General features: G+C 46.2%; 1 protein-coding gene across 1 annotated transcript in view; it reads right to left on the reverse strand.

Annotated features, from left to right (window-relative positions):
- Positions 1-12,833, reverse strand: part of hsf2bp (heat shock transcription factor 2 binding protein) — a 182,896-nt gene extending 170,063 nt beyond the window's left edge. The window contains exon 1 of the mRNA XM_086007357.1: positions 12,754-12,833. Coding sequence (XP_085863483.1) covers positions 12,754-12,795 — 42 coding nt within the window. The 5' untranslated portion in view covers positions 12,796-12,833. The remainder of the gene's footprint in view (positions 1-12,753) is intronic.
- Between the last annotated feature and the right edge of the window lie 301 nt (positions 12,834-13,134).

A 13,134-nucleotide genomic window follows, 5' to 3' on the forward strand; every position in this document is an offset into this window, starting at 1 on the left:
TGAGGTGATTTAGGAAGTTTAGTGCTCGTTTTTGGATGTTTATTATCAGTGGGTATCTGCCTAGTTCGGCTCTGCATGCATTTGTTGGCGTTTTTCTTTGGGTGCGAAGGATGCTTCGGCAGAATTCTGCATGTAGGGCTTCTATTGTGTGTTTTTCCCATTTAGTGTAGCTTTGGTGATTTAGCGGGCCCCATACTTCACTACCGTACAGTGCAATGGGCAGGATTATGCTGTCAAATATTTTGAGCCAGATTTTGATTGGGATTTGGATGTTGTAGAATTTTCTTTTTATTGCATATAGGGCTCTTCGTGCTTTTTCTTTTAGTGCATTCACTGCTATGCTGAAGCTCCCTGATGCTGTAATAGTTAGACCAAGGTAGGTGTAGCTCATAGTGTGTCCTATAGTGGTATCACTGAGGGTAAACTGGTATTTGTTTTCCTGACATCTGGGCCTTTTTTGAAAAATCATGATGTTGGTTTTCTTTAGATTTACTGTTAGAGCCCAATTTTGGCAGTATTTGTCGAGTAGGTCTAGTTGTTGCTGTAATCCCTGTTCTGTGGGAGACAGCAGAACCAGGTCGTCCGCATAGAACAGGGATTTCACTTCTCCATCCAGGAGACGGAGACCTGGTGACTCGCTTTGCTCCAGCATGTCTGCTAATTCATTTATGTATATGTTGAACAGGGTCGGGCTCAAATTGCAGCCCTGCCGGACGCCTCTTCTCTGGGTGAAGAAATCGGTGCGTTTGTCTCCAATTTTGACCCCGCATTTGTTTTTCAGATACATTGATTTAATAAGGTCATAGACTTTGCCCCCTATTCCACACTGAAGAAGTTTATAATAGAGCCCTTCGTGCCATATAGAGTCAAAGGCTTTCTTGAAGTCGATGAAACAGGCGAATATTTTCCCATTTTTTGTTTGGTGTATATGTTTTTCAATGAGGGTGTGAAGGGTATAGATATGGTCGGCGGTGCGGTGTTTTGGAAGAAAGCCTATTTGGTTTTTTCTGAGGATATTATGTTTGTTAAGAAAATCAAGTAATCTACTATTTAGAATACTGCAGAATAACTTCCCTAGACAACTGTTGACACAGATGCCGCGGTAGTTATTTGGGTCTGATTTGTTTCCACTTTTATATATGGGGGAGATTAGTCCTTGGCACCAGATATCGGGAAAACAGCCTGAACGTAATATGATGTTGAATAATTTGAGTACCGCACCCTGCATCTCCATATTGCTGAACTTGAGCATTTCATTTTTGATGTTGTCTGGGCCACAGGCTTTCTTTAGGTGGAGAGATTTTGTTTTTGTGGCCAGTTCTTTCCATGTGATTGGGGAGTCTAGAGGGTTTTGGTTGTCTTTAATTGTTGCTTCTAATGTGTGGAGTTTTTCTGTGACCTGATGTTGACTTGGGTTTGTTTCGTTTATTGGGATGTCTTTGTAGAGGTTTTCAAAATGTGTTCTCCAGATGTCGCCATCTTGGATTGGTAATGCTTGCAATTGTGTTGTACTCAGGTTATTCCACATTTCCCAGAATTGTTTTGGATTGGTGGAGTTTTCAATTTCTTCGAGTATTTTGTGGGTATAGTTTTGTGTTTTGTTCCTAATGGTGTGTTTATATCTTTTGAGGGTTTCATTGTATCTAGTACGTAGGTCCGGATTGTTTGGTTGGCGATGCTTTTGGTTTGATATTTTTCTCAGGTCTTTTCTGGCATTTTTGCATTCGTGGTCAAACCATTTCTTATTTTTATTTTGTCTTTTGTGACGCTTCCTCTTCTGTTTCACAAGGTCGGCTTTTACAGCTGCCTCATGGAAGATCATATTTATATCCTCTATGGCCATGTTTACACCATCTCTGGTGATCTCGTATGGGTTTTCTTTAAATTTTGATATTTTACTTGTGAGATCAGGTGACTTTAGTGCTGTGATGAATTTTTCTCCACTGTCTGGGGCCCATCTGTATGTCTGGTTTATTTTATGGAGCTTACTGGGTTCTTTTTTTGTGTCTGTAGTTTGGGCAGAAAGTTTAAGGTACATATTTATTTGGTTATGGTCTGAGAGGGGGGATTGCTGCCTGACAGTGAATGAGTTGATATCGCAGGGGTCCAGGTCAGTGATTGTATAGTCCACCACACTAGACCCAAGAGTTGAGGAGTATGTGAGTCTCCCTAGGGAGTCCCCTCTGAACCTACCGTTAACTATGTACAGGCCTAAGGCTCGGCAGAGTTGCACTACCTCCCTACCGCTTTTATTTATTTCACGATCAAGGTTGTTCCGATTTGCGATGGCTGGTGTGACATCTAAAGGGGTCTGGCCAAACACATGGTTGTTTCCCTGTGGGTCTATGAAGTCAGGTTCACAACCGGTCCTTGCATTTAGGTCCCCACATATTATCACCTTTCCTTGGGCCTGGAAATGGCTGATTTCCATGTGGAGAGTATCAAATAACTCCTCTTCAAAATATGGCGATTCTATTGGAGGTATGTAGATCGCACATAAGTAAACATCTTTTTTTGCTATTCCTATATTTTTATCTAGTTTTAGCCATACGTGTGATTTTCCCTGTTTTGCCGGTGAGATGTGTTTGTCCAGTTCTCCCTTATACCACACCAATATTCCCCCGGAGGTTCTGCCCTTGCGTGTTTTAGTGTTCTTTACTGAGGGCACAATGATTTCATGGTACATTGGAGGACAGTGGGTCGGCACGTCCTTTTGGCACCATGTTTCTGTTAACACAATTATATCAATGTCTTTTATAGCTTTTAGGAATTCAGGGTCTGTACTCTTCATCCCAAAAGTTGAGGAGCGGAGGCCCTGGATATTCCAGCAGCTTATGTGGAAAGAACGCATTTATATAGTTCAATAAAACAAAATAAAATGGACCTATTTTGTGGGATGAGTGTGGAAACACTATTTTCTATAATGCTAAATGATGATTTAGTATAAATTTCATGAGGCATGCACATATATCTATCTAATAATAGTAATAATACTCTCTCTCTCTCTCTATTCCCGGTCTTTCTCTCTCTCTCTCTATTCCCGGTCTCTCTCTCTCTCTAGTCCCGGTCTCTCTCTCTCTCTCTATTCCCGGTCTCTCTCTCACTATTCCCGGTCTCTCTCTCTCTATTCCCGGTCTCTCTCTCTCTATTCCCGGTCTCTCTCTCTCTATTCCCAGTCTCTCGCTCTCTCTATTCCCGGTCTCTCTCTCGCTCTCTCTATTCCCAGTCTCCCTCTCTCTCTCACTCTATTCCCAGGCTCTCTCTCTCTCACTCTATTCCCAGGCTTTCTCTCTCTCCCTATTCCCTGGCTCTCTCTCTCTCTATTCCCAGGCTTTCTCTCTCTCTCTATTTCCGGGCTCTCTCTCTCTCTCTATTCCCGGTCTCTCAGTTCAGTTCAGTTCAAATGCTTTATTGGCATGAAAGTTTACAGAGAACCATATTGCCAAAGCTTACATAGCAAAAAGGTACAGTTTTCCAACATTCTGTAGGTGTCAATCGATTTGACATTTGTTGGGTATATACAATATTACTTTTAAACAATATTAATTTTAAACAGTCTTTCTACTTCATTTGGTACGTTCAATATTAATTTTAAACAGTCTTACTTTTAAACAGTCCTCAGGTTGTGACTTTTTGTTACATATTTAGCCCCAAGGTATGGTCTGTCTCCTTCTCCTAGGACTAATCTCAATTTTGACAGATCATCCAATTCCTTGAAATCTGGGGTTGTTTGGCTTAGCTTGTTGAATAATATGTTTCTTGATGTGTTGAATTTTTCGCATTTTAGGAGGAAATGCATTTCTGTTTCAACCTCGCCAGCCAGACATTGATCGCATATTCTATTCTCTCTAGGCTGCCAGGATTTCTTGTATCTGCCTTTTTCAATTTCCAGTTGGTGGTCGCTTAGTCTGTACCTGGTGAGGGTCTGTCTCTGTTTTGTGTCTCTGATGGTCGTGAGGTAGTCTGCCAGTTTATATTCTCTTTTTAGGGCCCGGTAACATTCTAATCTGCTTTGGCTTTCGGTTATTTTGTTCCAATGTTCCAGGTAGGTTTCTTTGCATTTTTTAATGATTTGGTTCACTCGGATTGGTGTTTGGACGGCTGTGTTGGTCTGGGGCTGGTCAGGGTCCGGCTGAGTACTTAGTTTCAGTAGCAGCTGACTCAGGGGACTCTTTTCTGGGTTTAGCTCTTGGGTCTGAAAGGCTTTGAAATGAAGGGTGTCTGGGGAGCTAGATTTGAGGTGATTTAGGAAGTTTAGTGCTCGTTTTTGGATGTTTATTATCAGTGGGTATCTGCCTAGTTCGGCTCTGCATGCATTTGTTGGCGTTTTTCTTTGGGTGCGAAGGATGCTTCGGCAGAATTCTGCATGTAGGGCTTCTATTGTGTGTTTTTCCCATTTAGTGTAGCTTTGGTGATTTAGCGGGCCCCATACTTCACTACCGTACAGTGCAATGGGCAGGATTATGCTGTCAAAAATTTTGAGCCAGATTTTGATTGGGATTTGGATGTTGTAGAATTTTCTTTTTATTGCATATAGGGCTCTTCGGGCTTTTTCTTTTAGTGCATTCACTGCTATGCTGAAGCTCCCTGATGCTGTAATAGTTAGACCAAGGTAGGTGTAGCTCATAGTGTGTCCTATAGTGGTATCACTGAGGGTAAACTGGTATTTGTTTTCCTGACATCTGGGTCTTTTCTGAAAAATCATGATGTTGGTTTTCTTTAGATTTACTGTTAGAGCCCAATTTTGGCAGTATTTGTCGAGTAGGTCTAGTTGTTGCTGTAATCCCTGTTCTGTGGGAGACAGCAGAACCAGGTCGTCCGCATAGAACAGGGACTTCACTTCTCCATCTAGGAGACGGAGACCTGGTGACTCGCTTTGCTCCAGCATGTCTGCTAATTCATTTATGTATATGTTGAACAGGGTCGGGCTCAAATTGCAGCCCTGCCGGACGCCTCTTCTCTGGGTGAAGAAATCGGTGCGTTTGTCTCCAATTTTGACCCCGCATTTGTTTTTCAGATACATTGATTTAATAAGGTCATAGACTTTGCCCCCTATTCCACACTGAAGAAGTTTATAATAGAGCCCTTCGTGCCATATAGAGTCAAAGGCTTTCTTGAAGTCGATGAAACAGGCGAATATTTTCCCATTTTTTGTTTGGTGTTTATGTTTTTCGATGAGGGTGTGAAGGGTATAGATATGGTCGGCGGTGCGGTGTTTTGGAAGAAAGCCTATTTGGTTTTTTCTGAGGATATTATGTTTGTTAAGAAAATCAAGTAATCTACTATTTAGAATACTGCAGAATAACTTCCCTAGACAACTGTTGACACAGATGCCGCGGTAGTTATTTGGGTCTGATTTGTTTCCACTTTTATATATGGGGGAGATTAGTCCTTGGCACCAGATATCGGGAAAACAGCCTGAGCGTAATATGATGTTGAATAGTTTGAGTATCGCACCCTGCATCTCCATATTACTGAACTTTAGCATTTCATTTTTGATGTTGTCTGGGCCACAGGCTTTCTTTAGGTGGAGAGATTTTGTTTTTGTGGCCAGTTCTTTCCATGTGATTGGGGAGTCTAGAGGGTTTTGGTTGTCTTTAATTGTTGCTTCTAATGTGTGGAGTTTTTCTGTGACCTGATGTTGACTTGGGTTTGTTTTGTTTTTTGGGATGTCTTTGTAGAGGTTTTCAAAATGTGTTCTCCAGATGTCGCCATCTTGGATTGGTAATGCTTGCAATTGTGTTGTACTCAGGTTATTCCACATTTCCCAGAATTGTTTTGGATTGGTGGAGTTTTCAATTTCTTCGAGTATTTTGTGGGTATAGTTTTGTGTTTTGTTCCTAATGGTGTGTTTATATCTTTTGAGGGTTTCATTGTATCTAGTACGTAGGTCCGGATTGTTTGGTTGCCGATGCTTTTGGTTTGATATTTTTCTCAGGTCTTTTCTGGCATTTTTGCATTCGTGGTCAAACCATTTCATATTTTTATTTTGTCTTTTTTGATGCTTCCTCTTCTGTTTCACGAGGTCGGCTTTTACAGCTGCCTCATGGAAGATCATGTTTATATCCTCTATGGCCGTGTTTACACCATCTCTGGTGATCTCATATAGATTTTCTTTAAATTTTGAAATTTTACTTGTGAGATCAGGTGAATTTAGTGCTGTGATGAATTTATCTCCACTGTCTGGGGCCCATCTGTATGTCTGGTTTATTTTATGTAGCTTACTGTGTTCCTTTTTTGTGTCTGTAGTTTGGGCAGAAAGTTTAAGGTACACATTTATTTGGTTATGGTCTGAGAGGGGGGATTGCTGCCTGACAGTGAATGCGTTGATATCGCAGGGGTCCAGGTCAGTGATTGTATAGTCCACCACACTAGACCCAAGAGTTGAGGAGTATGTGAGTCTCCCTAGGGAGTCCCCTCTGAACCTACCATTAACTATGTACAGGCCTAAGGCTCGGCAGAGTTGCACTACCTCCCTACCGCTTTTATTTATTTCACGATCAAGGTTGTTCCGATTTGCGATGGCTGGTGTGACATCTAAAGGGGTCTGGCCAAACACATGGTTGTTTCCCTGTGGGTCTATGAAGTCAGGTTCACAACCGGTCCTTGCATTTAGGTCCCCACATATTATCACCTTTCCTTGGGCCTGGAAATGGCTGATTTCCATGTGGAGAGTATCAAATAACTCCTCTTCGAAATATGGCGAATCTATTGGAGGTATGTAGATCGCACATAAGTAAACATCTTTTTTTGCTATTCCTATATTTTTATCTAGTTTTAGCCATACGTGTGATTTCCCCTGTTTTACCGGTGAGATGTGTTTGTCCAGTTCTCCCTTATACCACACCAATATTCCCCCGGAGGTTCTGCCCTTGCGTGTTTTAGTGTTCTTTACTGAGGGCACAATTATTTCATGGTACATTGGAGGACAGTGGGTCGGCATGTCCTTTTGGCACCATGTTTCTGTTAACACAATTATATCAATGTCTTTTATAGCTTTTAGGAATTCAGGGTCTGTACTCTTCATCCCAAAAGTTGAGGAGCGGAGGCCCTGGATATTCCAGCAGCTTATGTGGAAAGAACGCATTTATATAGTTCAATAAAACGAAATAAAATGGACCTATTTTGTGGGATGAGTGTGGAAACACTACTTTCTATAATGCTAAGTGATGATTTAGTATAAATTTCATGAGGCATGCACATATATCTATCTAATAATAGTAATAATACTGGTAAAATAACAATAATCCCGGCGGTCTCTCTATTCCTGGTCTCTCTCTCTCTCTATTCCCGGTCCTCCTCACTCTCTCTATTCCCGGTCTCTCTCTCTCTCTGTCTATTCCCGGTCTCTGTCTCTCTCTCTATTCCCGGTCTCTCTCTCTCTCTCTATTCCCGGTCTCTCTCTCTCTCTATTCCCGGTCTCTCTCTCTCTCTATTCCCAGTCTCTCTCTCTCTCTATTCCCGGTCTCTCTCTCTCTCTATTCCCGGTCTCTCTCTCTCTCTATTCCCGGTCTCTCTGTCTCTCTCTCTATTCCCGGTCTCTCTCTCTCTCTCTATTCCCGGTCTCTCTCTCTCTCTATTCCCGGTCTCTCTCTCTCTATTCCCGGTCTCTCTGTCTCTCTCTCTATTCCCGGTCTCTCTCTCTCTCTCTATTCCCGGTCTCTCTGTCTCTCTCTCTATTCCCGGTCTCTCTCTCTCTCTCTATTCCCGGTCTCTCTCTCTCTCTATTCCCGGTCTCTCTCTCTCTATTCCCGGTCTCTCTGTCTCTCTCTCTATTCCCGGTCTCTCTCTCTCTCTCTATTCCCGGTCTCTCTCTCTCTCTCTATTCCCGGTCTCTCTCTCTCTCTATTCCCGGTCTCTCTCTCTCTCTATTCCCGGTCTCTCTCTCTCTCTCTATTCCCGGTCTCTCTCTCTCTATTCCCGGTCTCTCTCTCTCTCTCTATTCCCGGTCTCTCTCTCTCTCTCTCTATTCCCGGTCTCTCTCTCTCTTATCCTGGTCTCTCTCTCTCTATTCCCGGTCTCTCGCTCACTATACCCGGTCTCTCTCTCTCTCTATTCCCGGTCTCTCCCTCTCGCTCTCTATTCCCAGTCTCTTTCTCTCTCTCACTCTATTCCCAGGCTCTCTCTCTCTCACTCTATTCCCAGGCTTTCTCTCTCTCTCTATTCCCGGGCTCTCTCTCTCTCTCTATTCCCAGGCTTTCTCTCTCTCTATTCCCAGGCTTTCTCTCTCTCTCTATTCCCGGGCTCTCTCTCTCTCTATTCCCGGGCTCTCGCACTCTCTATTCCCGGTCTCTCTCTCTCTCTCTATTCCCGGGCTCTCTCTCTCTCTCTCTATTCCCGGGCTCTCGCACTCTCTCTATTCATGGGCGCTCTCTCTATTCATGGGCGCTCTCTCTATTCCCAGTCTCTCTCTCTATTCCCGGCCTTTCTCCCTCTCTATTCCCGGTCTCTCTCTCTCTCTTTCTATTCCCGGTCTCTCTCTCTCTCTATTCCTGGTCTCTCTCTCTCTATTCCCGTTCTCTCTCTGTCTCTATTCCCGGTCTCTCTCTCTCTCTATTCCCGGTCTCTCTCTCTCTCGCTCTCTCTATTCCCGGTCTCTCTCTCTATTCCCGGTCTCTCTCTCTATTCCCAGGCTCTCTCTCTCTCTCTCTATTCCCGGCTCGCTCTCTCTCTGTCTATTCCCGGTCTCTCTCTCTCTCTATTCCCGGTCTCTCTCTCTTTCTCTCTCTATTACCGGTCTCTATCGCTCTCTCTATTCCCGGTCTCTCTCTCTCACTCTCTCTATTCCCGGTCTCTCTCTCTCTCTCTATTCCCGGTCTCTCTCTCTTTCTCTCTCTATTACCGGTCTCTATCGCTCTCTCTATTCCCGGTCTCTCTCTCTCGCTCTCTATTCCCAGTCTCTGTCTCTCTCTCTATTCCCGGACTCTCTCTCGCTCTCTGTATTCCCGGGCTCTCTCTCTCTATTCCCAGTCTCTCTCTCTCTATTCCCAGTCTCTCTCTCTCTATTCCCGGTCTCTCTCTCTCTCTATTCCCGGTCTCTCTCTCGCTCTCTCTCTATTCCCGGTCTCTCTCTCTCTCACTCTATTCCCAGGCTCTCTCTCTCTATTCCCGGGCTTTCTCTCTCTCTCTATTCCCGGGCTCTCGCTCTCTCTATTCCCGGGCTCTCTCACTCTCTCTATTCCCGGGTGCTCTCTCTATTCCCGGACTCTCTCTCTCTCTCTATTCCCGGTCTTTCTCTCTCTCTCTCTCTCTATTCCCGGTCTCTCTCTCTCTCTAGTCCCGGTCTCTCTCTCTCTCTCTATTCCCGGTCTCTCTCTCACTATTCCCGGTCTCTCTCTCTCTATTCCCGGTCTCTCTCTCTCTATTCCCAGTCTCTCGCTCTCTCTATTCCCGGTCTCTCTCTCGCTCTCTCTATTCCCAGTCTCCCTCTCACTCTATTCCCAGGCTCTCTCTCTCTCACTCTATTCCCAGGCTTTCTCTCTCTCCCTATTCCCTGGCTCTCTCTCTCTCTCTATTCCCAGGCTTTCTCTCTCTCTCTATTCCCGGGCTCTCTCTCTCTCTCTATTCCCGGTCTCTCTCTCTCTCTCTCTCTATTCCCGGGCGGTCTCTCTATTCCTGGTCTCTCTCTCTCTCTATTCCCGGTCCCCCTCACTCTCTCTATTCCCGGGCTCTCTCTCTCTCTGTCTATTCCCGGTCTCTGTCTCTCTCTCTATTCCCGGTCTCTCTCTCTCTCTCTATTCCCGGTCTCTCTCTCTCTTTCTATTCCCGGTCTCTCTCTCTCTCTATTCCCAGTCTCTCTCTCTCTCTATTCCCGGTCTCTCTCTCTCTCTATTCCCGGTCTCTCTCTCTCTCTATTCCCGGTCTCTCTCTCTCTATTCCCGGTCTCTCTCTCTCTATTCCCGGTCTCTCTGTCTCTCTCTCTCTCTATTCCCGGTCTCTCTCGCTCTCTCTATTCCCGGTCTCTCTCTCTCTCTATTCCCGGTCTCTCTCTCTCTATTCCCGGTCTCTCTGTCTCTCTCTCTCTATTCCCGGTCTCTCTCTCTCTCTATTCCTGGTCTCTCTCTCTTTCTATTCCCGGTCTCTCTCGCTCTCTCTATTCCCGGTCTCTCTCTCTCTCTCTATTCCCGGTCTCTCTCACTCTCTCTATTCCCGGTCTCTCTCTCTCTCTCTATTCCCGGTCTCTCTCACTCTCTATTCCCGGTCTCTCTCTCTCTCTATTCCCGGTCTCTCTCTCTCTCTATTCCCGGTCTCTCTCTCTCTCTATTCCCGGTCTCTCTCTCTCTATTCCCGGTCTCTCTCTCTCTCTATTCCCGGTCTCTCTCTCTCTCTATTCCCAGTCTCTCTCTCTCTCTATTCCCGGTCTCTCTCTCTCTCTATTCCCAGGCTTTCTCTCTCTCTCTATTCCCGGGCACTCTCTCTCTCTATTCCCGGGCTCTCTCTCTCTATTCCCGGTCTCTCTCTCACTCGCTATTCCCGGGCGGTCTCTCTATTCCCGGTCTCTCTCTCTCTCTATTCCCGGTCTCTCTCACTCTCTCTATTCCCGGTCTCTCTCTCTCTCTCTATTCCCGGTCTCTCTCACTCTCTATTCCCGGTCTCTCTCTCTCTCTATTCCCGGTCTCTCTCTCTCTCTATTCCCGGTCTCTCTCTCTCTCTATTCCCGGTCTCTCTCTCTCTCTATTCCCGGTCTCTCTCTCTCTCTATTCCCGGTCTCTCTCTCTCTCTATTCCCAGTCTCTCTCTCTCTCTATTCCCGGTCTCTCTCTCTCTCTATCCCCGGTCTCTCTCTCTCTCTCTATTCCCGGTCTCTCTCTCTCTCTATTCCCGGTCTCTCTCTCTATTCCCGGTCTCTCTCTCTCTCTATTCCCGGTCTCTCTCTCTCTATTCCCGGTCTCTCTCTCTATTCCCGGTCTCTCTCTCTATTCCTGGTCTCTCTCTCTCTATTCCCGGTCTCTCTCTCTCTCTATTCCCGGTCTCTCTCTCTCGCTCTCTATTCCCGGTCTCTCTCTTGCTCTCTATTCCCAGTCTCTCTCTCTCTCTCACTCTATTCCCAGGCTCTCTCTCTCTCTCTATTCCCAGGCTTTCTCTCTCTCTCTATTCCCGGGCTCTCTCTCTCTCTCTATTCCCAGGCTTTCAATTCAATTCAATTCAAATGCTTTATTGGCATGAAAGTTTACAGGGAACCATATTGCCAAAGCTTACATAACAAAAAGTACAGATTTCCAACATTCTGTAGGTGTCAAACAATTTTGACCTTCGTTTTCCCGGGCTCTCTCTCTCTCTCTATTCCTGGTTTCTGTATTCCCAGTTTCTGTATTCCCAGTCTCTCTCTCTCTCTCTATTCCCGGTCTCTCTCACTCTCTCTATTCCTGGTTTCTCTATTCCCAGTTTCTCTATTCCCAGTCTCTCTCTCTCTATTCCCGGTTTCTCTATTCCCGGTCTCTCTCACTCTCTCTATTCCCAGTCTCTCTCTCTCAATTCAATTCAAATGCTTTATTGGCATGAAAGTTTACAGGGAACCATATTGCCAAAGCTTACATAACAAACAGTACAGTTTTCCAACATTCTGTAGGTGTCAAACAATTTTGACCTTCGTTGGGTACATACAATATTAGTTTAAACAATATTAATTTAAACAGTCGTTGAACATCGTTGGGTACATTCAGTATTAATTTTAAACAGTCCTCAGGTTGTGACATGTTGTTACATATTTGGCACCAAGGTATGGTCTGTCTCCTTCTCCCAGGACTAATCTTAATTTTGACAGGTCATCCAATTCTTTGAAATCAGGGGTTGTTTGGCTGAGCTTGTCAAATAATATGTTTCTTGTTGTGTTGAATTTTCCCGATTCTCTATTCCCGATTTCTCTATTCCCGGTCTCTCTCACTCTCTCTATTCCCGGTCTCTCTATTCCCAGTCTCTCTCTCTCTTCCCGGTTTCTGTATTCCCAGTCACTGGTTAGGCCACAGCTGGAATATTGTGTGCAGTTCTGGTCGCCACACTACAGGAAGGATGTGATCGCGTTAGAGAGGGTGCAGAGGAGGTTCACCAGGATGTTACCAGGGCTGGAGCGCTTCAGCTATGAAGAGAGACTGGGCAGGTTGGGTTTGTTTTCCTTGGAGCTGAGGAGGCTGAGGGGGGACATGATTGAGGTGTACAAAATTATGAGGGGCATAGATAGGATGGATGCTGAGGAGCTTTTTCCCTTAGTAGAGGGGTCGATAACTAGGGGGCATAGATTCAAGGTAAAGGGCGGGAGGTTTAGAGGGGATTTGAGAAAGAACTTTTTCACCCAGAGGGTGGATGGAGTCTGGAACTCACTGCCTGAAAGGGTTGTGGAGGCAGAAACCCTCACAACATTTAAGAAGCATTTGGATGTGCACTTGAAATGCCATAGCATACAAGGCTACGGGCCAAATGCTGGAATATGGGATTAGATTAGACAGGGCTTGATGGCCGGCGCGGACACGATGGGCCGAAGGGCCTCTATCCGTGCTGTATTACTCTATGACTCTATGACTATGACACTCTCTCTCTCTCTATTCCCGGTCGGTTTCTGTATTCCCAGTCACTCTCTCTCTCTATTCCCGGTCGGTTTCTGTATTCCCAGTCACTCTCTCTCTCTCTATTCCCGGTCGGTTTCTGTATTCCCAGTCACTCTCTCTCTCTCTCTATTCCCGGTTTCTCTCTCTATTCCCGGTTTCTGTATTCCCGGTCTCTCCATTCCCGCTTGCTCTATTCCCGGTCAGTGTATTACCGGAGTGCCGGTGCCGGTTCCGCGCGCTGCCGAACGCCTCATGGCTGCCGCTCCCGCCCAAACAACCGTCACATCGGTGGGCGGAGCCTGGGGCTGAGGGGCGGGGCCAGGGACGGAGCCTGGGGCCGAGGGGCGGGGCCTGGGGAGGGTGGGCCGAGGGGCGGGGCCAGGGGGACGGAGCCTGGGGCCAGGGGGCGAGGCCTGGGGCCGAGGGGCGGGGCCTGGGGAGGGTGGGCCGAGGGGCGGGGCCAGGGGGACGGAGCCTGGGGCCAAGGGGACGGAGCCTGGGGCCAGGGGGCGGGGCCTGGGGCCGAGGGGCGGGGCCAGGGCCTGGGGGACGGGGCCTGGGGACCGAGAGGCGGGGCCAGGGGCGGGGCCTGG

Source organism: Somniosus microcephalus, chromosome 14 (genome assembly GCF_052327205.1).
Source record: "Somniosus microcephalus isolate GS21.2 chromosome 14, FLI_Smic_1.0, whole genome shotgun sequence".
In the NCBI taxonomy this organism is placed as follows: Eukaryota; Metazoa; Chordata; class Chondrichthyes; order Squaliformes; family Somniosidae; genus Somniosus; species Somniosus microcephalus.